At 35.1% G+C, this 23,811-nt stretch overlaps 1 protein-coding gene across 1 annotated transcript in view; it reads right to left on the reverse strand.

Annotated features, from left to right (window-relative positions):
* Positions 1 to 607: 607 nt before the first annotated feature.
* Positions 608 to 23,811, reverse strand: part of MYO6 (myosin VI) — a 113,009-nt gene continuing 89,805 nt past the window's right edge. The window contains exons 25-35 of the mRNA XM_030490171.1: positions 23,285 to 23,435; positions 21,720 to 21,928; positions 21,269 to 21,347; positions 18,824 to 18,984; positions 16,024 to 16,053; positions 15,532 to 15,570; positions 12,146 to 12,249; positions 10,660 to 10,791; positions 7,628 to 7,654; positions 5,402 to 5,620; positions 608 to 4,120 (exon numbers count right to left, since the gene is read on the reverse strand). Coding sequence (XP_030346031.1) covers positions 3,921 to 4,120; positions 5,402 to 5,620; positions 7,628 to 7,654; positions 10,660 to 10,791; positions 12,146 to 12,249; positions 15,532 to 15,570; positions 16,024 to 16,053; positions 18,824 to 18,984; positions 21,269 to 21,347; positions 21,720 to 21,928; positions 23,285 to 23,435 — 1,351 coding nt within the window. The 3' untranslated portion in view covers positions 608 to 3,920. The remainder of the gene's footprint in view (positions 4,121 to 5,401; positions 5,621 to 7,627; positions 7,655 to 10,659; positions 10,792 to 12,145; positions 12,250 to 15,531; positions 15,571 to 16,023; positions 16,054 to 18,823; positions 18,985 to 21,268; positions 21,348 to 21,719; positions 21,929 to 23,284; positions 23,436 to 23,811) is intronic.

Below are 23,811 nucleotides of genomic sequence, written 5' to 3' on the forward strand. Positions count from 1 at the left end.
AAAAAATAAGTAATTTTAAAATGTGTATTTTAATAATGATTATTCATGACTGTATTTATCACTCTTAACTATTAATTACCAAATATATTTGCTGGATGTATGCCTTTTGTATTTCAATAAAATTTCACAGGGAATTGAATTGGTATTGAGTCTCATATTAACACACATCATGTTACCTTAAAAATGATGTAAAGCTACAGCTGAAAGCCGTAGAGAAAGGGAAACAAAATTATATCTTCCCAGGTATCAAAGTCTGAATAAAACATAAAGCTTTCCCTGCAGCACACAAACTCAAAGCATCGTAAGTGGTTTCACTTGTCACCAACTGCCATGGTCTAAACCGAAAAAAAATGCATACAGAACACAGCATGGCAAGTGATAAATACAGTGGAAGTGACAACAACAAAGGTTGCAAAAACAGTAATAAAAGTTAGAAGATATTTGTTTCAACAAATACTAAGAAATAAGGTAACAAAACCATAATTTTTTTAATATCAGAGTGTTATTTTAGAGGAACACTTACCTTTGAAGGTACAGACAAAAATCTCTACTAGAGTAGCTTTAAGTACCATAAATTTCTGATAGAAAAGCAGCAGGCAGCTTCAGCCCAGAAATCCTTTTATTCTATTCATAACTTAATTTACCATTACCTTATTACACTTTAAATCTTTAAAGACAAAAATGGCAAGAGAGATACAACTGAGATTTCAACATGGAATGTATTTATTTTTTTTTTTTAATTTTCAGTACAGGATTAGGAGGTCATTTAAATACTTTAAATAAAGATTTTGGAGAAAACCCCAAAGGAGTCAACCAGGTGAAGAAAAACAATCTTATCAGTCGATGAAAGACAAGTATTTAATGACCTTGTGATCTTGAAGTTGCATTCTCTAGGAAATTCCTATTCCTGGGTCACCTAATCAGGGGTGGAGCCTTACATGGCAATTTTCTACCTTTCCTGTGTTTTGGGGAGAGTTTCATGCAGATCTCAACTATGGTGGGCAGCTTCACTGAGAGGCAGGACAAATTATAACTTTTTCTTTTAATCAAACGCACAGAACCAAGCCAACGTGTTTACCTCATCATTGCACTTTAAAATGACAAATTACATGTTTCACTATAACCACAGATCAGAAGGGCACTAGGAACACTATAATCCTACAGATCAACCTTCTCCTCTCTCTTTTTATTTCCTCTCCTAATCAACCAGCAGTGTAATTATCTGACACTGTAGACAGGACAGAAACAATCTGTAAGCAGCTCAATATTGCCTGACGCGTAAAAAACCCAACAAAAATCTGAAATTAATTGAAAATTGATTTTGTTGCACAAAAAGATCAGTAAAACTCGAAGCAGATCCTGCTTTTGGTGCAGAGAAAAAAAAAAAGAAATAAAACAAAAACCAACAAACAAACTAGACTACCCTGATTTTTGGAATGCATCGTCTGCCTGCCTCGGGCATACTGCAAGAGTAATGCAGAGAACATCCAGCCACCAGTTCCTCTTCCACTATTTCAAAGTCAATTTAATTTCCCTGATAGCTCATATTTGTTTGTCATTCAGTTAACAAGAATTCTTGTATACCCCATTCTGAAAAATAGATTTTCTTTCTGATGCCAGTTAAGGAAATCCTGGCATACTCAAACGAACAGGCTGGGAAAAATCAGTTAACAGTCTTATTTATTTGAAGTTCCCCACAAGTGTGTTTACACCTATATATACTAAAACATTTAAGCATATATATGTGTATGTACATACACACATAAGTACTGTATGTACATACACACATGCTTACCATGTTCAGTCTCATATGATCTGTTTTTTATATATATAAACTGAGACTGAATGTATTAAGTCAAGAAGCTAAATCCAGATAGCTATAAATACAGGGTAGGGCACCTCAGCCCTATCAATTCAGTGATTTTTCTTCCTTATATCGCACGAACAATCATAGCCTCTTGCAGTGCCAAGCTTCTGGAGACTGGCAGTTCTGAAAACAAGTTCCAATTCAGTAACACATTAAACCAGTAATCTTAATTTCATAAGCAGCACCTTTAGACTCATGCAACACTGTACAGGTTTGTACACAACTCGCTAGCCAGCAGTCTGATGCACTTCTCCTTTCATCTTCCAGCCAAAATCACTGCTTCAGTGAAGAATTTGGGTAAAAGGAAAACATTTTCTTGTTTGAAACCACATGACCAAAGAGTGAAGTGGGTAGGCAGGGGAAGCCGAGATTCCCTGACACAGCGGACCCATATGCATTGCTCAAGTATCTCCACACGTATGACAGTAAGGGGTGCATTTATAACAAAAAGAAGACTGTGGCATGCCAGCACAATCTGAGGTTGGAAAAGATGTATGGATTGGGAGCCTTCTCTGTGCTACAGAGAAATTTATTAATTTAGTTTTTAAATGCATAAATATACTTAAGCTTCCAAGAGGTTTCAAACTGAATAAACAGTGAGGAAATTATTCTATAGTGTAAGCAAACTTTGTCAATTCATAGAGAAAGAGTTCATTTTGACATCAGGTTGAATAAGTAATTGGACATCAAGCAACTTATGTTTTGAGTTCCTATCACAGAGATAATAAATAATCAAGTTTAAGTTGTTGAAATAATGGCCAGCATAGTGAAACAATGTTTGCATAAGTGAACAAGATGCATCTTAAAACTGTATGAAGTTGATAATTCCCACCCACAAAAACTTCCATAACAAACTGCTTAATAAGGGAACTGTTGCAAGCTATGAAACTCGACAGAGGAGATTAAGATAAAGCTCAGTGTCTGAATCACTATGATACTAAAAAAAAAAATTGTAGCTATTTCATCAGCACACAGTATTAAGATGATGCATTATGTTATTGGACCAAAGTTTTATACAATCTACAGAAGGTACAGACCTTGAGCATCTCATTACAACTAAAATAAACAGGATCTCTGAGGCTCGGGCCTCTATATTCAGGTAAGTTATACTGCCACCAAAAAGCTGAACATATTTCCCTTATGCTATCCTGAATCTTACATGCCTCCAGATACAAGTCTTGGACAGTTTTGAATAATATATTGAAATTACACTACCTGGATAAACAAACTGTCCAAGAATTCCTAATGGAAATTTGGTCAGGAAAAGAAAAGCATATGGAAATTTGTACTGAAAGAGAAAAAAAAAAGAAAGAAAAAGAAGCTAGGAGAGAAGTGGTATAAGCCCTAATGAGCAGTACATTCTTTCAGTACCTCCAATATTAGACAGTATTGACATATATGAATGCTCTTCTCAGAATGTACAGAAACCCATTTCTCTTAAACCAAGACAGAGAACACATTAAATAGGAATTTACGGGTCTCAAGCTTAGGAGGATTTCCCATCATTTTCTGGAAAAAGTCAGTAAATACAGACACTAACCAGTTTTCAAATCAGGACATAAAATGTCTCAGATTATATAAAAGTATACTCCAACTTCTCCAGAACAGAAGTCAAAGCTAAGGCCTCACGATTCCAGTTATTAGAAACAGCATATCTTCTTTACTAGGCCACCACTTGAAGCCGACTACTCAGTGTTTTAAAGAGGGATTTTACAAAAAGGTGGTTGCAACGCAATTCTTAGCAATATGCACCCAAGTGTTAAGAGTTATAACAGAAACTGTTAAAGAAAATGCAACATATAAACAAAACGCAACAAACTACACTGACTGAAGTTTCTTCAAGGTCCTTATACCTAGTAAAGGTCACTACACAAACTAAACATCATAAAGTACAAATTAACAAACCTCATGATTAATAAAATCTGTTCACTTTATATTAAACATCTCTAATATGATTATAGAATGTTTACGTCCTCTGTAGTGCAGAGGAACTCTTCCCTTTGTATCACAAGCAAGGGTTCTCCTCTCAAACGCTACTGTGCAAAATGACCATTTATTTCAACAGGTTCTGCAGCATAGCTGTAGCATACGTAGGACGAGCCTGACGGCTTTCAATGGCATTCTGAAGATACTGGATACCTCCACAGCGTTCCCAAATCTCTTCAAACTGTCTCGGCAAAATTTCAGCACCTCGCTTTCGAGTTAAGCCAGTCTCTTCAAGATTAAGCTCACACATATCCATATCATCCTTACCTGAAATGGTGAAGGGAAAAAGAAAAAGGTTTTACATCATTCAAACATCCCATTAACAAAGATTAGATCTTTCTTAACTACATTTCCCAAAAAGTGAGCAAAAAAGAACAAAGGAAAGAAGCAGAGAAGATCAGCATCTTGATATATTCTCCTGAAATCCACTGCAGGATGACAATCACGTTTGTTTTACACTTACTTTTGAGTTTTATGCAGCTTTAGAGTAAATTCCTGTTCTTATTTATTTTGTTTAAAAGAGGCAAAGCAACTAAGAACTTGAGACTTTTGATCAAGTAGCCAGTATTCTTAATCTGTCAGCCTGCCAGGCTAAATAAGCGGTATTTACCAAATGGGACTGACAAAGGGAATCCAATGAAATAAGGAGTGTAGCTTACTCACTATATTTTAATCTTACTTTTAATACGGCGATCCACTGCATGTGACATTCATGACGGCAGTGCTACTTTTAGCTAGGGGCTTCGACACTGAACAGGCACAGTTGCTATATGAAATTCTATTAAAAATAATTAGCAGAAAACAAAGGAAGTTTTGCTGCTAGCAAAGCATCACTTTGAAGCTAAACAAGTTGGTTATGGCCTTTTCCTCAGTCTCTAAGTTAAGTACAAAACCTCGAAACACAGAACAGTAAGCAGCATTTCTCCAGTGTTTTCTCCCCTTTTATTATCCTCCAGAAAAGGAGGATGCATTTCATCACCAGATCAATCTCTACCTATCCATTGCCACATTTAGTTCTCATTTTAGATGTTTTAAGATTAAAAAGTTACTCTCCCCTACTAGCAGCATAAACGTGGCAAAAGCACCAATTTGCTATCAGCAAGAAACTGGAAAGACAATGTATCACATGTGCAAATTGCTTTGATGCAAACTGCTGTAATTTTTCAAAGCTGACTAAAAAAACCAATGCAACGATGGGTAGAACTTTCCCAGATAAATTGTGATTTTTATCTTCACATGGTCTCCTGTGACTAATCGGAGAAAACCTAATAATAAAGTGATTCACATTTGGATTCCCACTCTGTCTATGGCTTCCCAGATTAAAGTACATGTACAAGTAAAACACACGATCAGTTTACATCTCCAAGGTATATTCTGTAACATTTGGCCACTATTAACAGTAATCCCAAATCCTTACGTTCTGCATAGACAAGAACTGCTGACGTAAAAATAAGGATACAATGTGGGAAACTTGTATTATCAGCCTCTTCTTCTAAAGTTACCAGCTCTGAACCTTTTCAACATCTGAATTTTGCTTTCAATACCAACCCGCTACAAGGAGAATGGGTGCCTTGTCAGGATGAAGTTCCATTTGTCGAGCAATCCATGGCCCATCAAAATGCGCGTACCACCAACCCTTCTTCTTGTTCTGGGGATCTTTGTATTGGTCCGCGGGACGGATGAAGGGAATGCGGAAGTACCGCTGCTGTCTGTTTATTTCAATCTCCTGTTGTCTGCCTGGTAGCTGGGTGGTTGCGTTCTGTTGAGCTATCGTACGAAAAAAACAACCAAACAAGCAAACAAAAAAAATAGAAAACAAAAAAACTGTATTATGACTTGCCTGATTAATCAGAGAAGTAAGAAAAAACCCCACCCAAACCAAAACATCAAAAATCAAACCAAACTCTCCAAAACCTAAGAGATTCTCTATGAATACGAGGTCATATGAAGTCTCATCGAGCCAAAAGAGTTCTCCCACCTCATATAATGTGCATTCTTTTAATCACTCCAACTACAACACTGGTGAGGAAAGGTTCCTGTTAACTATTGCATCTGTATGTTGCTCTGTAGGTCGCTCAGTGGCATCAGGTATGTTTAGACAAAATAAAGTGAATAAAATAACACATTCTGCTTTAAATCAATATTTAAGCTTAAAATTCACATATAAAATTTCTGACTAACCAGAAACATTCAGTCCACCTCTTTGCAAAACAAGGTCACAGAGCAAAGAAGCATTTTCAGTTCCAAAAATACAAAGCACCACTTGAACGTTTTGAAAGTCAACACAGAAGGGGGTATAATACTGTTAGAAATTACCGATTTGTTAGTAGAAATGTAGACAACAAATACTGATTATAAAGCTGCCTCCCAACATAACTTTCTGCCTAGATTTGTGTCCTAGACTCCAGCATTAGAACTACTCTCTGATTGCTTTCTTTTTTAAAGAAATTGTTTATTTCAGATCATTAAGATCAACAGACCAAACTTCTAGAGGAGACAGTTACACAGAATCTTTTAAACCTTCATATACATTTTTGGTAAACATTTCCCATGTGCATTTTTGGACTGCCTCAGAGTCCCACACATTTCAGACTTAGGAGAGAAGCTTTCTTTCGAATAAAAGCAAATACTTTATGTTAACCATCATCTGATCAATCATCTTAATGTTATGTATATACTATCATAATCAGGTTTAAAGAGTAAACGCTCTTACAAGCAAGATCCTTTCCTTTAATAACTGCCTCCTGCAAAAATTTATTACTGATCTTGTTTTAGTGGTTTACAATACTGTTGCTATAAATACTCTGTTTAAGAAATTCTGAGTATGAATCTTTGCTGTCTCTACAAAGAAAAAGATCAGTATTAACAGTTCCATGTTTCAGTATATAAGTGTAATTGAAAGTTAATTCCTTTTACCATCCATGTTGCCTATTAAGCAGCCAAGCTAATTATTGAGCTAAAATCTAATAAACTAAAAATGGCTATCACTTCTAATAATGTATTTTTACAGTTATGAACAAGACTAACAGGCAGAAAGACATATTTTACAGCTTATAAGAAATTCATTCTATTTTCTGCAAATTGTCTGAACATCTATCACAGCAGATCAGTGCTTTCACTTTTTGCACTGCAATGGTAATTGCTAAGGCTTGTTTCTACACCTGTGCATACCTAAATCCAAGAAGAAATCTAGAGGACAGGAATTCTACGCAGCCAATATAGCTTCTACTTTTCGGTACTATGGAACTGGAGTTCTTTATTCTAAAGAGACCATCACCTGAATGTTAGTCTCTGTGCTAGAAAAGTAGGTGTTATTTAAGTTTGATTCCAGAGTTTTGCTACAACAAAGTCATGTGCAGACAGTAAAAAATGTTAGAACAAGCACAGTATTTCTTGGCGGGGGGGGGGGCAGGAAGGAAGGAGAAAAGAAAAAAAAAAAGCAAAGTATACCTTAAAACAATGTACATAAAAAGGTTATTTCTTTTTCCTTCCCATGACTACTCAGATGGGTAGGATCTCATGAAGATAAGTAGTACATTCGTAAATTACTAAAGTAACATGCAATTACCATCAGTTGAAGAACATTACCAAATTGCTAAATAGATTGGTTTTGGTGTTTTGGGGTTTTTTTTGTTTTGTTTTTGTTTTTTTTTTTTTTAACAATTACATTTCATGTATATGTGTAGCAAAACACTGGATTAACTAATGTTAGTATAGAGCTCTCAAGTCTTCCTATTCTTCAAAGTTAGCTTAAATAACCATCTTCCCACTTACGTGAATTGGTCAAAAATGGTGCAAAATCTGTGAACAAATATTACATGTTGAACAAAACTTAAAAGTGCTGATCCTTTATAAGTTATTGTTTCACTACCTCAACATTTTTTACCAATGCTGATGATAGACGAATGGAAATTCTAGTTACAAAATAATGACAGATGTTGAGCTAAGTATTTTATTCATTTTCTGCTCACAGACAATATATAAAATGTCTTCTTTCCTCAAGTCTCACAGATCTCCAACTGCTTCTATTTTCATCAGGATTTAATTTTGGAATTGATTACTTCAATGATTTGCAATGCCTGTTATGAAACCTCAGTTGTATAGATACTAAACACAGATTGCTGTAACAAATCTACTAGTTAATTAATGTAGTCCTTTTAATTTTTGACATTTCTGCTAGGAAAAAAATTCCAGGCCTCCATTAATACCAGATCTGCCTATTCCGGTAATAATACACAAACCAAACTTTAGCTTCTATAATGAATGTATAAACTTAATTAAGGGATACCTGTAAAATTATATGACATCAGTGAAAAGACAGAAGGAAGAAACTATATCACTTGAAGCACATATCCATTGACACCTGAAAGACTTTTAGCTTAAACAGCTAAGAAATCAGAGTTCCTTTTTACTGCCTTCTCAGATCACTGTAATGCATAGATGAGAAATGCCCACTTAGTATAATTATTTGCAATAGGAAGAATTACTTTGGACATTAACGAGAATCTTTAAAGGTGACTATAATTGATTTTCTTCTGAACTGCAATGTTCTAACTTTTCTTTAGGAATACAAAGCCATATTTAAAGAAAAATAAAGAAATGCAATGAAAAACATTGAAAAGCATGCTGTAAATGTCTGTGATGAGAAAATGAATATTCCAAGCTTTGTCTGCACAAACCCAAAGGTCTTGTGCTCTTAGATACTATCCATTGGCAATACTGTGCATGAGTATTTATTTTACCCATTTAACTCCAGACAGAACTCAAATTTAGAGAACTTACCACTTTGCAGAAGGGTTTCACATGCCCTTTTCCTGCTGTTTCAACCATAAATTTTCTTAAGCACTTAAAACCATGTTACTAGACAAGGCCACAAGGACCTGCCATATATCTGTACCAAAGTTCCCTGAAAAGTTCAAATTCTCAGGCAATGCTCAACCAATGCGTAACTCAGTAAATGAATCAAGGGGAAGGAGACACCTTTCTGTAACGACTAACAGTGAGAGTAACTAGGGCACCTGTGCCCCTTGGGGTCTGTATCCGCCATGGCCTGGGACAATGCTCCAATCCCAAGCTAAACTTTGGGAGAGCATCTTCTCCCCATTTTCCCTTTCCTCTGCCTCTCCCATCAACCGTGTGGCCACAAACACAAGAATCATGGAACTGGAAAACAGCAGGAAAGATCCAACTAAGTTATTATATCCAGTTGCTATGATTCTGTTAATTTCTTAGATTCCTTTTATAACAGACAATCACTGGACTTTAAGGGCAGGTGGCAGGAAGAGAGTAACAATTCACTCTGCAAATGTTGCTCCACAAACCAAGCACCTAATTTTCAGATCTGGCAGTGATAAACACAGTAACTCCTACACTTCCTTGTTGAATTTGAAAGGCACTCACTTATTCTCATTAGTCCACTGCTTTAACAATAAACACCCATCTGTGAAATCAGCAGAATGACAGTCTAACAAGAAAGCAGGGACTACACAAAATTTGTCATCCCAGAATCAAAAATTGCAATATCAACACTCATAGGATTTTAAAAAAGAGAACGTAACCTGAAGTATATAAGGCTTTCAGTACTGTAAATGAGGAAATTAATGGCACCTTTTAAAAGTATCTTCATCTATGCCTACATATATATACCTTGCAAAAGAATAAAATAATGAGAAAAAAACGTTATCACCAACACTTCTACTTGTGTCAGGACTCTAACAGCATATTACATAACAGAGAATGATTCCTTCCAATCTTGTATTTTAGAGCACAAAAAAACAAAAAAACAAAACCCCAAAAAAACCCAACACATGCAGTTCTGTGGTAAATGGACTATTTGAGAACAGCCACAAGTGGTGTTCCCCAGGGCTCAGTACTGGAGCCAGTTCTGCTTAGTATTTTCATTAGTGATCTGGATGAGGGGATCGAGTGTACCCTCAGTAAATTTGCAGAGAACGTCAAGTTGGGCAGGAGTGTCGATCTGCTTCAGGGTACGAAGGGTCTACAGTGGAATCTGGACAGGCTGGATGGATGGGTGCAAGGTGGGTGTCAGTCTCTTCTCCCAAGTAACAAGTGATAGGACAAGAGCAAATGGCCTCAAGTTGTGCTGGGAGAGGTTTAGATTTGGTATTAGAAAAAATGTCTTCACTGAAAGGGTTGTCAGGCATTGGAATGGGCTGCCCAGGGAAGTGTGGAGTCACCAGCCGTGGAAGTATTTAAAAGACATGGAGATGTAGCACTTAGGGACACGGTTTAGTGGTGTACTTGGTAGTGCTAGGCTTGCAGTTGGATTCGATGACCTTAAAGGTCTATTCCAACCTAAACAATTCTATGATTCTAACTATTTTTAGAACCTCTATTCTATCCTTCATTATAATTCTGTGTACTGAACCATCACTAACTACTCTCAGAAAGCAACATTTTTAATTACAGAGTTCAGAACAACCTTAAAAAGAAGTTTCAAGTCTCAAAATGCAAACCACAGTTTCATAAATGGAAAATAATCATTTAGCAAAAATGCCAGGAACTGAAATAGCAAATCAAGAATTATTTTTAACAGACGTGAGATGGTATGAGAAAAAGTTTTAGAGAGAGCTATTCAGTACATCTGGGTCTCCTGAAAGTACTTTCTGCAAAGTATTTGTCAGGTCCTATCTTTTCAAATATTTACCTTAGATCAATTAAAAAATACTCTCGAAAAAAAGCCAACAATTTCCTTCAACTTAGCCAACCCAAAAGTCATTCTAGAAATATTTTCTTTGGAATATTGCCACCAAAATTATTATAAACACAAAATTGTTTCTCCTTACCATAGTCTGTAACTGATTTGGGAGCACGCTGTTCAGCTTCTGCATTACGTTTCTTATTCTTGGATTTCCAAGCATGATACACCTTTAGCCTTCTGTGAAACTCTTCTCTGCAAGCTGCCAACAGTTCAATATCTGTCTCAAAAATAAGGAAGGAAGGGATAAATGAGAAAAATTCAAAAAATAATTTATGAAATGGTTTTCTATATTGAGGTGAAGAACTTTAGAGCATGTTTTAATACTAATATGTTTTATAATATAATAAATCCTTATTCTCTGTTGCAACAGCACCTGTATTTTATGGCCCAGAAAGCCCCTTTAGTGCTATATATCATTTTCACCTTCAGAGCAATGGCAGTCCCCAAAGTAGCTGTTCTACTGTGAGATGTGGAGCAGTGAAATACTACAAATAAAATTTTCACTTCACTAAATTTGCCTGTTGACTTTATCACAAGTCGAACAGTTTAGAAACAGATAAAATTTCTGCTGAACTTTATGTCTGCAACTGAACGAAAAGGAAATTGCAATGTGACTGCTCAGATCTAGGTTATTTTTCCACATTTTTAAGCATATTTTAATTTTTCTGAATTTCATGATACTAAGAGACTGAACAATTGGAAGGCTTTTTCATTAATGTCTTAAGAGTATCCAAACTGACTTCACTAGGGATGAACACACATTAGCACCAAGTATTACTGTACTACCTATTCAGCTAAAAACATTACTCCAGTCTTTCAGACGTAAAAACAGTAGATACACAGAATTTGGAGCTAACTTCGGGTTTTAAATACAAATGAAGAGAATGGGTTTGTTTCCGTTTTCTTCATTCATGGAGAAATTCTCAATTATATTAAAACAGAAATTAACCAACTGCTTTCAGTCAGAAGCAGGAAAAAACAGTAATACTTAATGAAGTAATAATTATTGTGTTTCTATCTTCATAACATTGGGGGGGAAAGTAATTAATGTCCCAACTGTGAACTTCCCAAATTAAGTTACACATTTTGAAAATTAAATAATAATCTGAACATCTAAAGCAGAAAATATTTTATCCTGTGCTTTACATGACATATTTGCTTCTTTGAGACTTGGTGATAGCAAGAAGTGATAGCAAAACATTTCCTAGAACACACAAATTCTAGGTAAAGCACAACCACCATTATTCACTTTGTGGAAATACATAAAACTGAGACAATTTAATTAAAAAATTATAATGCGTATTTCATGGCCCAAGCAGTTTAACATCACAAATATGCAATCAGTAAGGGAGGTAACAAAGGAAATTCTGTTTTCTCAATATCGAAATAGGTTAGTTTGCTGTTCCCTTTAGAATAACAGAACTTTTTAAAATTAATTTGACATTCATTCAAACCTGAAAATATTCACAAGCAAGATTTTATCTTTGTCATAGGAAAAAAGTAACAACTTTCATATAACTACAATTTGACTTCTCAAACCAGAAAAAAAACCCAAACCAAACCGAGCTTACCACAGGATGTATTGATTGTATCACGAAGCTCTGCATACTTCCACTTACTCAGATCATGCTTCTTAGTACCAGCAGCAGCTTTTGTAGCTTGAACTGAAGGACCCCTGCAATTATTTAAAAAATATAAATGCATTTTTTCAAGTATGAAACAGGAATTTTTACAACAGGCTGAACAGATCCCACGATCAACAGTGCAACATGCTTATTACAACGAAAATCAGCAGCAGAGGGACTGAATTCAAAGGCAAAGTACCATATTATTTTCAAGATGTTCAAATGGTTAAGAGAAAGTGAAAGCACCTTTTACATCCAAAAATCATATAATAACCTGATCATTAATGGTTAGCACTTACGTGTCAAAAGATACATATTCTATTTACGTGTACATCACCGCACACTGATGTACATTTTTCTTAGTACTAGTCAAAATGCAGAATATAGGCAACAAAGAGCAGCCATATACACATTATTAGTTCATTCAAAAAACAGATGAGGACAAATATTTCCGGAGTAGACAAGAAGTAAGAAAAGGTGTTTCTTCTGCTGTTTAAAACTGGATTAGGATAAAATCCCTGTTCTAAGACTAGAAAAAAATAATCCATCCTTTGACAAAAGTCTAAGTTGAGAGAAGAAATCAAATTAATTCTGTATTCATTATAAATTAGCTGCCTGATAACAGCAATATTTATTCGGGGCGGGAGGGTAAGGAGGGGGAGGAAAGAAGAAATCATCCAGAGGTACCAAGGAAAAAAAGACCACACTCAGAAGAAAGGCTGAGCAGTATGAAAAGATTCATCCAGAAACAGTGTTTTTCAAAGACAAAAGGTATTCATTTTGTAGGTAGTATGCAAAGTCAACACCAAATGGAAATGAGAAATTATTACAAAAATCTCTGTCATCTTTAACTGTACGTATAAGGTTATCCATATAAAAGATAAACCTGATTTTTTTTTAATTACTTTTTTTTCCTTAAAAATTATATGGATGAGAAGTGAAAGAACTCTCACATGATTATTTGGATATAAATGAAGTTCAAAACACTCCAACGTTCAGTGATGATCAGAATACATTTTGAACACTAAGGAATTCACGAACAGCCACATGATTTTACCAAACTCTGCTAATGCGCCTGACTAAGAACAGGAGGCAAACTGAATTACCTTTCAGGATCTGAGAGGATTTATTCAGAACAAACTAGATATTTAACAGGGTAGCAAACTACTTGACTCAACATCACCTTAAAAATTCACAAGAGAGAAAACCAGAAGAAACTGGGCCTTTTCATTTAAAGTCTGTGTGTGCCACAGTATTTTTGTGGGACTGTTACATTATTACAGCATTTATAATCCAGTAAATATAATTTTAAAGTTTATTTTTCCATAAAGGTCTTATGAAGTTTGATGTTGTTTATTTTCCCTTTTTAGTTACTAGTCCATGTAGATGTAGCAGTTTTGAAAGCAGAGTTAACAAAGGCAATTTAAGTTTCACAGAATAAAACAATCTGTTTAACCAAATGTTCTTCTTAATAGTAACTGAACCATCTCTTCAAATGTAATTAAAAATACACAATCTTACTGTTTATTGCAGCATCAGCTTAATTATGCCTACTCATACTACTAATCTGACTCAACACACAGCTTCCAGTTATGGTGTCTGAGAAGTCTTACAAGAAAAATTACCTCTTTGACTTCTAATCAGTACATAGTTGAGGGACAAGAACTTTTCCTCACCCTAAGCACTGCTCATAACTGTTAACCAAATCACTGCACAGACTCCTTTAAAACACATATTTTAATATTTTGTTATCATTGGCATACCTGTACAACATTAAAGGATTGCTGCTAAATGTAATTTCCATTGCCTGGTCTCTAACCTTCTTGAACCTAATTTGACAAATCCTAAGGATTTTCCTTATTTAGCAACACCACCCACCACTCTAAGAGTTTGCTACATAATTTAGAGCAGCAGAACTAGGCTGTAAGATCTCTGCTTAAACTTGTAATCTTTAAGAATGCTAATCCAATTGAACAGCTTAGTCTTTCCATTCCAGTGCTACTCTGCACTCTGCAGATCAACTCTTTTGTTTTCTACATGACTTTAAGCATAACAGTCTGGCAGTAAGAGCAGCATCATACTTGATAATCAGTCTTCACTGTTCAATCTTTCACCACTCAATCTGACAAAGTTATGTATCATAAACAGTATTTTCAGACTTCAAAAAAAATTGTCAGTCTCAAGTCAATAGTTCCAAGCATATGAAAAGCAAAAAAAAAAAAAAAGTTTAACAGGCATGCAGTAAGAAGTATTGTATTTTGAATTCAACCAAAACACAGGGCCTCTGATTTTGCCCCAAAATTCTGTGATATTTTGCACACTAAGAATTGGCCATTGTTATGGGAACTATGTCAATATATGCAATACAAACTAGACATCTAAATTCACATGCAAACTTAATTACACAACATTGTTTATTCCTATTCTTAAAATACCACTGCAAGAAACAAATTAGTTAACAGCTGCATCCTAAATTTTCAATGCTACAACTAGAAAATCCATCAATCATGCGAGACCGACCACCTTCAGACTACATGACACAGCATAGTACCTTGCTTAAAAATAGATTCATTTTTTAAAACTCTAAACCATTTCACTTCCTATGTAAGCTTCAGAAAATGAATGTCAAAAGGTTATTTCTGTCCTCAAGCTGCACAAAATACTTTCTAATTACTCACTGATATGGAGGACATTATAACAATTTCTTTCAACAGAGAATTAGTATTCTAACAGAAACTAGTGTGAGACTGTTCCAATAGAATTGTATTCAGATCAAAACCTCCATTCTCCTTTCCTCCTGTATTGTAAAATGTTGCATTAGCATTCAAGAAATCTCAGAAGGGGATTTTGTTCAGATGTCTTAAGAGAGGTTTTAATATGCTTTTAACATGCTAATTTTCAAAACTGCTTTTATTTGAAGGGAATTATAACTTGAAGATCTTCTTATTAACAGCACTAACAGTTACATTAACATTAAATAACCTCATTAACTCAGTGGTGAATCTGTAGAAACACTCCTTCGAAAGATGTGGAGCCTAGTTCGCTATTATCTTTATAAGAAAGGTGAAAAGAGAACAGAGCACAAAATACCAGGGTACATGAACTATTCTTATTCTTTTTTCTATATATAATTAATTAAAATAGCAGAAAAATAATTGCTGAAAAAGGTGTTGATAAAGGAAATTTATCTGAAAGAAATGATTTAGTTTTCTGCTTAGCATTTAAACCCCCCCAGATTCCAGTATTTTTCATTCCATAATAATTCAACCCATTTCATGTGTGATTTCTTTTTATAAAATGATTGATTCATTTGGTGGTGTCTTCTCACCTACCTAGACAATATTTCTGACATTTCTGTGGCCATTTGTTCCCTATAAGAAAATTGATAAATAAGCATAAACCAAACATATTAATATAAAAACAGCCTTTTTAACTGTGAAAGTCTCTTGCCACCCAAACTGAAGCTAATTCAAGGGCATAAAACAAAAGGCTACTTATTTTAAATCCCTTTCCATTCTAATATGTACACATACAGTCCTGATTCCACAAAGAGAAATAAATCACACAGGGCAGGGAAAAATGGATGGAATATGAAAATGTTTACACTCATTTATATAATAATCTTTAAATAGATATTATTAGGCATATTAGATTATTAACTTGTTTATTAGACACCAGCAAAGTAGTGGATATAAGGTATTACAAACCGATTTGAAGATTATTATGGGGTATTAGTAAATAAGAGGACAATATCAATTTTATCTGAATTAATTAGTATTGCTTTTTTTTCTATTAGAGAATTCAAATAGAAAAAAATGCCATACGCAGTCATTTGCAGCTTTGTTCCATCGGCTCTGCAAATAGAAGATATTTATGTTAGATAAACTACTTCCTAGTTACCTTTCTAATAATGTGAAGAAGTAAAAGGTGGGTCATAGTATTTCCTGCTCTCTCACATCTTATTTACTATTTTAGGATTTTATTTATTTATTTCACTGAGGAACAGGATTATGTAAACCTTTTTTCTTCACCTTCTTCATTCAATCACAAGTGTTAAATTATTTTTTAAAAGTTAATATAATCTGGAAAAAACATACAAGTGAAAAGTTTCCCCACCCTTTCTCCTCCCGCCCATCTTTCAAAATCAAAGATTTTGAGACATGCTACTGTTGTATTTTATGCCTGGATAAGCACACCATAAGAAATAACAGCAGTCCTCATGTAGGTACTCTGGTAACAGGACAAAAAAAAAAAAAAAAAAAAAAAAGGTGGCTATTACTTAACTATTTAACTATTAACTGTTTAACTAATTTTTTATTTAAGTGCTAAGCACTTCTGTTAATTCACCCCTAGGTGAAGTAAATCCCCATGACACATGCTTTCATACTGTGGATATGTAATACAATTGGAAGAAGTTAGGAGAGGTCAGCGTATCCAGAACAGAATAAGCACAAATAAAAAATGCTGGATCTACTGCCACAACAAACAACTCTTCTTCTTTGACAGCCAATGAGCATATTTTTCAGAGAAACTACTAATACTTATGAAGTCTTAAATAGCTATGAAAACTAATAGTGAATGGAGCAAGGTATTAAGGAAAAAGGAAATGAAGCAGAGGCTACCCATTTTCAAATATGACAACATGCAAGTTACCACGTGTTCCCTAAAAATCAGCAAATGAGTTCCTTGAAAGTGACACATCAAATTCACCTTGTTCTTGCTAGTTCCACTCCACAGATAGTTCAGCACAATGGAAAATACCCTTTTATTCATGCCAACGTATAAGCAGGAAATTATATTTTACAAAATTCTGTGAAAACACTGTAGAACCAGTTACACTGCATTAATTCAGTATGGAGTGATACCTGCTTTATCTAACAAAAGCAAAATTTAAAAGAAAAGGGAAATATACATACATAAAAGCCACAGTGATTTCAGTGTATCATATAGTAACATGCAAGTCTCGAATACAGAAGATGGCAGAATATAACTTCTTTAGACTCTAGTAAAATTTTAACTGCCATCAGTTAAAATAAGTCCTGAAATTAAATTATGTGTTTTGTTCAAACCAATAAATAGTTTTAATTTCAGAGAAGAATTCCCACTGTTTCTGTTAGCCAATTCCTACAGTTACGTGGAAACCTACCCCCGGATTTCCACAGAAGGTATTGGCATCTGGGGAATGTTTTCATTTGTTTTTAAAAAAACCAAAACAAAATCAAATCAAAGGGGAAATTAAAGCACTTTCTTCAATTTTTGAACATGCTTAAAACTCTTTGAAGCAGACTGCAGAAAGAGAAGCAAAAAAATTTGCTAACGGCTAAAAACCCCTCATAATAAGCAGAAAAATCTCTCTTACTTTTTTCTAGATTTATGTATTACCTTGTTCAAGAAAGTATTTACATTGCCATGTTAACTTACTCAAACCATTCCGCACTTTCCAAACACTCAGGAAAGTATCTTCATGCTCCTACAGCTACCTACACAGTGGAGAGAAACTGGCAGTCATAACTATCAGGATGGCTAGTTCATCACCATCCTGGGACTATACAAGAAAGACAAATACCAGAATCATCGATGAGCAGCAGGAAACACTGTGGAGATCAGAGATGACTGAAAAGTTACTGAATTGTCCGAGTCCTTCCTTCCTGTTGCCTCCCTTCTTTCACATTTAAGAGAACTCTGCCTAGGTGGCTGCACTAGAATGACTTTGAGTTTACTTTCAGAATACTGCACCACAATCCAAACAGGTAAAGTATGAAAATCTCCAGAACGCTGTCTGTGAAGCACTTCAACATCTAACTGAGTATGTCGAAGTCTTATCTGAGGCAATATGACAGCTATTTTATAACTGAGGGCAAAACCACAGTAATTTTAGTGGAAGCATCTAAAAACCAGTATCATATGTGACCAAACAAAAAAAAATAAAATTATCCAGCTATCCCATGTAGGCATACAGTTATTAAAAAAAGTATATACCTAGACAAAATTTGAGTAACAAAGAGAACAAATCTGGAAGCTTGAAATTTCATGGAATCACTTGGGATTTTCTTACACCCCTTCCTTCAACAAGAAGAACAAACTGGGTAGACTAGCACTAATGAAGTCACCAATGATGTGATCATGTTTATACGTGTCCTTACACAATTTGACCAATAAGTACCATTTTCACTTCTAAAGCATCATCCTTTACACATGAAGAGCTCTTGCTTTGCAGGCAACATGGATCTGTATACCAAAAGCCAAGCACTTCTTGTGACACATAAAAGAATTAAAACTAAACAAAAAAATGTGTAAGACAACATTTAATTTTCAAACCCATCTATGTTAAATATATTAATTACACCTCAAAAAACTTACCAATCATGACACCGATATAACTACTACTACTATACCAGAAAGTGTATCTTTTATACTTACCACTAAGAAAATTCCGTTCACTACTTTAAATGAGTCATAGAAATCATGATTTAAATTGGTTACCATCCTTGCCAGAATTCAAAAAGAGAACTGCAGTCATATTCACAAGCACCTACTAAACTACTGATGTAGCAAGATGCAAAATGAAGAAAGTTTTCAAGCAAAAACAAATTTTACAAGAGACAGAAATACTTAATTCCATACCTGCGCAATCCTAAATCAAGCTGAGCCTCATCATTAATGAGTTCTGCCTCACTCTGGGCAATTCTCATTGCAAGTTCATGATCACGACGTTCCTGTTCAAGCACTGCCTGGTGCTGGGTTTCCTCTTCTCGTTCTCTGGCTAGCTGAGCCTCAATTTCAGCCTGTTTCATAAAAAACACACCTTTAACCCTACCCAATCAAAACCAAAATAATTAGATGATTTTAAGGTCCCTTCCAAACCAAACCATTCTATGAAAATGCTACGTAAGCAAATGATTAGAAAAATATGCCAAGTGGTATATTTATAGCTTTCAAAACATGCAAATTTACAGAACTGAAAAAGTAGCAGCATTCCCAAGTAGCAGCATTCCCAATAAAAACAAAACAGTTACAGATGGCATCTTGGTTTTTGTATAGTTTATCAAATAATTATTGTCCACCACTTGTATTATGTTTTTAAATTAAAGTGCCAATCAATTATTCCTTCTTTAAAAAACACATGAAGCTTTTTGTTACCTATTATGAATATCAGACTTAAAAAGCTTTTAGGTTCATTAAAACTCGTGATACAGAGCAATATGGTTACTCCTCCATAGCACTAACGCAATACTCCCTTGATGTTCTGCACTTTGCATTATAGGACTTTGCAATAGGCATTGCTTTGCATATTGGTCCATGGTTCCTTTTGAAAAGGGATCAAGTCAAACACTGGAAACCTCTGGGGACCTGATCCGGCTTTGAATTTAAGCAAATGGTAAAAGTCCAACCTACTGCAATGCAGAATCAATCCAGATATACTGCCTCTGCAGAGTAAAACTGTAATTACAGTTTATCATCATTATTTAACAAAAGGTCCTGCACACATAGTAAGTGAAATGCAACCATCCAATTCATACTTCTGAAAGTCATACACCTCAAGTCTTAGCAGTACCTTTCTTGGTGCCCAAAAGCCAACAAAGAAGACAAAGTCACTTCCCACTCATCATTGAGAATTTGCACCACTAACGCAACGCAGCAACACCAGTGACTTTACCCCGTGAATCCCATTTTAGATTAGCTGATAGGAACAACCATCAGAATGACAGATAACGAGTAAATAACTGTATGTAAAAGAAGGAAATACCCTACTAGATTACTTATCTGCTTTGTATTCAAACAGCATTTCTAAATAAAAGTGTAAATTACATTCTGCATTGCAGATATTCACATCTCAGAAACAAAGAAACATAAATAAAGACGGTCCCTACAGTGCCAGCAGACCAAGTTTTTAAACATTCTGGCAACAGGTGATTTTACTTCCTCAGTGGACAAAGTTTAATCCATTTAAACTGCCCCTGAATGCAAACTTATTCTATGAATTTCTCAGAAGACACTAGGCACATCTGCAGTGGTCTCTAAGCAATGATTTAGACTAACCAAATAGAAGCTTACTCTTTTTTATGTTTAACTTCTGCAAGCTGATAGCACTGTTGAAGTGCAAAGCCAATAACAGGAAAGACTCATTTTTCAACAAAGTTAGAATATAATTTCTCTGTTAGTTCTAGTGAATTGCCTATCCAGAATAAGGACGAGGGAATAGAAAAAAGTATGCAGATGCAAGGAGGATAAGCAGTGCTAGGCTAACTCCAGGGTTAAAAAGAGACAGGAGAAAATTCTGCTTCTGATTAATCATGGTCAAGGCTTAAAAGAGCATAAATATCAGTGACCACAGCTCTGCGCTTGCTACAACTGCCCCTACAGAGAAGATTTTTTTTCTCTCTACAACTGCTCTCCTAGTTGACCCAGGCAATCTCAAACACAACAGCAACATCAGGGTAAAGGGACCAAACACACCTCAGAGTGGGATCAGCAAGAACTGTCAGGAATCAAGGGGCAGGTTGTGGAGGAGCAGGGTTTGAACTGCACATATTTATTTTACATGAATGTAGCTAAAGGGGCTACTAGAGACAGTCTTGTATCCTCTCATTATTACTAATATTCTGAAAGTGTTTAGAGTTAAGCTGGTACATGACACAGCCCAAGGTCCAAGCATGATTTCTACTAAGGGAGTGTCAAACTTGCCTGTCACGGAACATTGGCAAAAATTTCGAAGGCTAAACTAAGGTTCTCCATTGTTGTGTATTTTTAACTTTAAAATAACCTTAAAAACCCTTTAAAAGCAAAGGCACCTCTACTCAGAAGACCTGAACATGCACGTGAATTAGAAATAGGTGATCTGAGATGCCCTAATCATGATTTGTGCTTTAAATTTACTACTAAAGCAATGCTGCTGTATGACTCTCAGACACATATTTAGAAAATGAAGCTGTTAGTGGAGGTCCTAAGCTGTGAAAAAGATTTCTCTAAAAAATTAGAAAACAAACAAACCAACCAACCAAAAAGAAAAAACCACAAAAACAAAACAACACAACCAAAACCAAACCACCACACAGCTAAAACATTAACCTGAATACGCTTTTCTTCCTCTTCCCTCTTTTTCCTCTCTTCTTCTTCCTGTTTTCTCTTTGCCTCTATCTCAGATTTCCTATTACAAAAGAGAATGAGGAAATGAAAACATGTTATTATGATGCAAGTGAACAAGAGACAGGAAAGCATCCCCCAGAAAACTGAACGGTAATCCAGAAGTCAGTACAGTCCTGATGACAGGACACTATATTTAAAATCAAGAAACTTTCCAAGTTTATCTGTATTTCCAGCTGCATCATATCATTTCTTCCATACTCTATTATGACCACACTTATAAATCACTGGGAAAGGAAACGTTTTGACACTGCATAGCACACCAGGAGTACAATCCCAGTGACTCTTTAAGCATAGGAACATGAAAAATGACCTCATTAAAGTGCCTTTCCTATTTTCTTCTTATTCTATAACCAGCAACTTATTCAAGACTCACAGACGTCTTTCTTCTTCCTCCTTCCTTCGTTGTTTATCTTCCTCTTCACGCCTCTTTCTTTCTTTTTCCATTTCCTCCTGGATGCGTCGTAGCCTCTCTGCTTCCTCCTCTTGCTGCTTCTTCTTCTGCAGTGCACTCAGAAGCTGCTCTGAGCTTCTAACTAGAGCATCATATTCTTTCTGTATCTGTTCCCTAGTCATTATAGTGGTCTGCAAAATTAAATAATAAGAGGGCATTATATTCTTTTACATTTGTACTTCACTTTTAAAACATGCATATTGAAGAAAATATTCAGTGAAATGAGAGTAGTGAGTAGTACAAGTAAATTATATATGCACTTTAGGCTGGGGAAGCTTGAGCCCTAGCTTTCCCTTTCTTCCTGAAATCCCAGAGATCTCTCTCATATAAAATCATACAAATTAATCTCCATTTTATCACTGAAATTAAGCATGACTTCCCTTTAAAACATGCCTTTGTTTTTTAAACCATGCAGTTTTAAGCATCAGAAATTAATTCTTACCATGCTAAAATGAAAACTAAGGGCCTCCTATGTGCATTGTGTTTCATGTTCTTAGCTGCTAGAGTGGTTATTTACAGCTCTCCCTTTTATGTCATAGCACAGAGTATTTTTCTTACCATGTGTGCTAGCAATCAGAAAAAGTACTGGACTGTGCTGTGACTAACTTTTTTTAAAAAGATATTAGTAGCAAATAATGGGTTGAAAATACAACAATAATCTTCGCTACTTATGTTTTCAAACCTCACTGATAGCTACAATTTAATTTCATTTTACAATTCACACTGAGGTATACTAATAAAACTGCAGTATGGGATGTTTGCTGACCTTTCCTGAGGGTACATCATGATGATGATCAAATTATCTTATTTTTGTTAGAAAAGAGAGCTCTAAGTTGACAGGTTAACTCTATCATCTTTTCACCTGTGATTTTAAATAGAAAAATTTTAATATGGTAAACTAGGAAAGCTATAATATTGCATGAAACAGGAATTCAACACATCAATTTTTTCTAGCATTTATAAATCCCAGCATGCTTTCATTTTGTCTGTGTGCCTTTGTGGAAAGAAACCGAGAACTATAGATCCTGAAGCATAATCAGCAAGCTGAATTCTCTTTACTACCAAGTCTGAAGAAAACTCGTAAGTGGAATTAAATCTCTTCACTCTCTGATAAATGCTTATACGTTTCAGCCCTGGTTAATTTAAAACATTGCTAATATGCATTATTCCAATAATAAAAGCCACAAGCAAATTATTAACAACACTTTTCTCACAAGATCAACATTAATTTTTGCTTTACATTCCCTAGCGCCAATTCTGAAACAGAGACAATATTATCAAAGTCTAAATGTATGCACCCATTCAGCACTCACTTCAGTTACATTCACAAATAATTTTGAAGAGGATTTACCAAGTGCCTCTAAAAATTAAGACCTCTGTATTAAAATGTCTTTTCTATTAAGAAAAAATACATTGGTCTTCTACTTAATCTAAAGTTCTTAAAAGATTCCACTAATAAGAAACTGTTTCTCTGTTTACTATCATACCTTAATTTTGGTCATTGATGCATCAATCGAATACTCCAGCTCCTTGACCTGCTTGCTTGTCTCTGCCTTCCCCTCCTTCAGAGCACTTACTACTTCATTAAATTTATCAAGTCTCTTCTTCAGTGTACGCACTTTTATCAGGCCATCAATGCTGTGAAGGTAAGACAGTGTATCTGTATCTTAAGATGTTTTTACAAGGCGATATTTTTAAAGCTACCACTAATCACTCACATGAAAGAGGTAGATAGGGGATATAAGTTCTGCCTTCTGATAAAACCCACCCTCTTTTTTTGAAATTCAAAAGTTATCACGTGAAGTAACTAAGCAACAGAGACTTTTGCAAACAATATTTAAAACTGATTAGCAGACAGCAACTCAAAATGGAATAAGGCATTTTTTTTTTTTGAGACATAATGAGGGGTTGGGGTTTCTGGTTGTTGTTTTGCAATGTTTTTTCAATAACAAATCACTAGTATCCGCTAGAGGATTTTGACTGGAGTGGATAAAGTTTGAGTTGTGCCACTTAC

This window comes from Strigops habroptila, chromosome 6 (assembly GCF_004027225.2).
Source record: "Strigops habroptila isolate Jane chromosome 6, bStrHab1.2.pri, whole genome shotgun sequence".
Lineage (NCBI taxonomy): Eukaryota > Metazoa > Chordata > Aves > Psittaciformes > Psittacidae > Strigops > Strigops habroptila.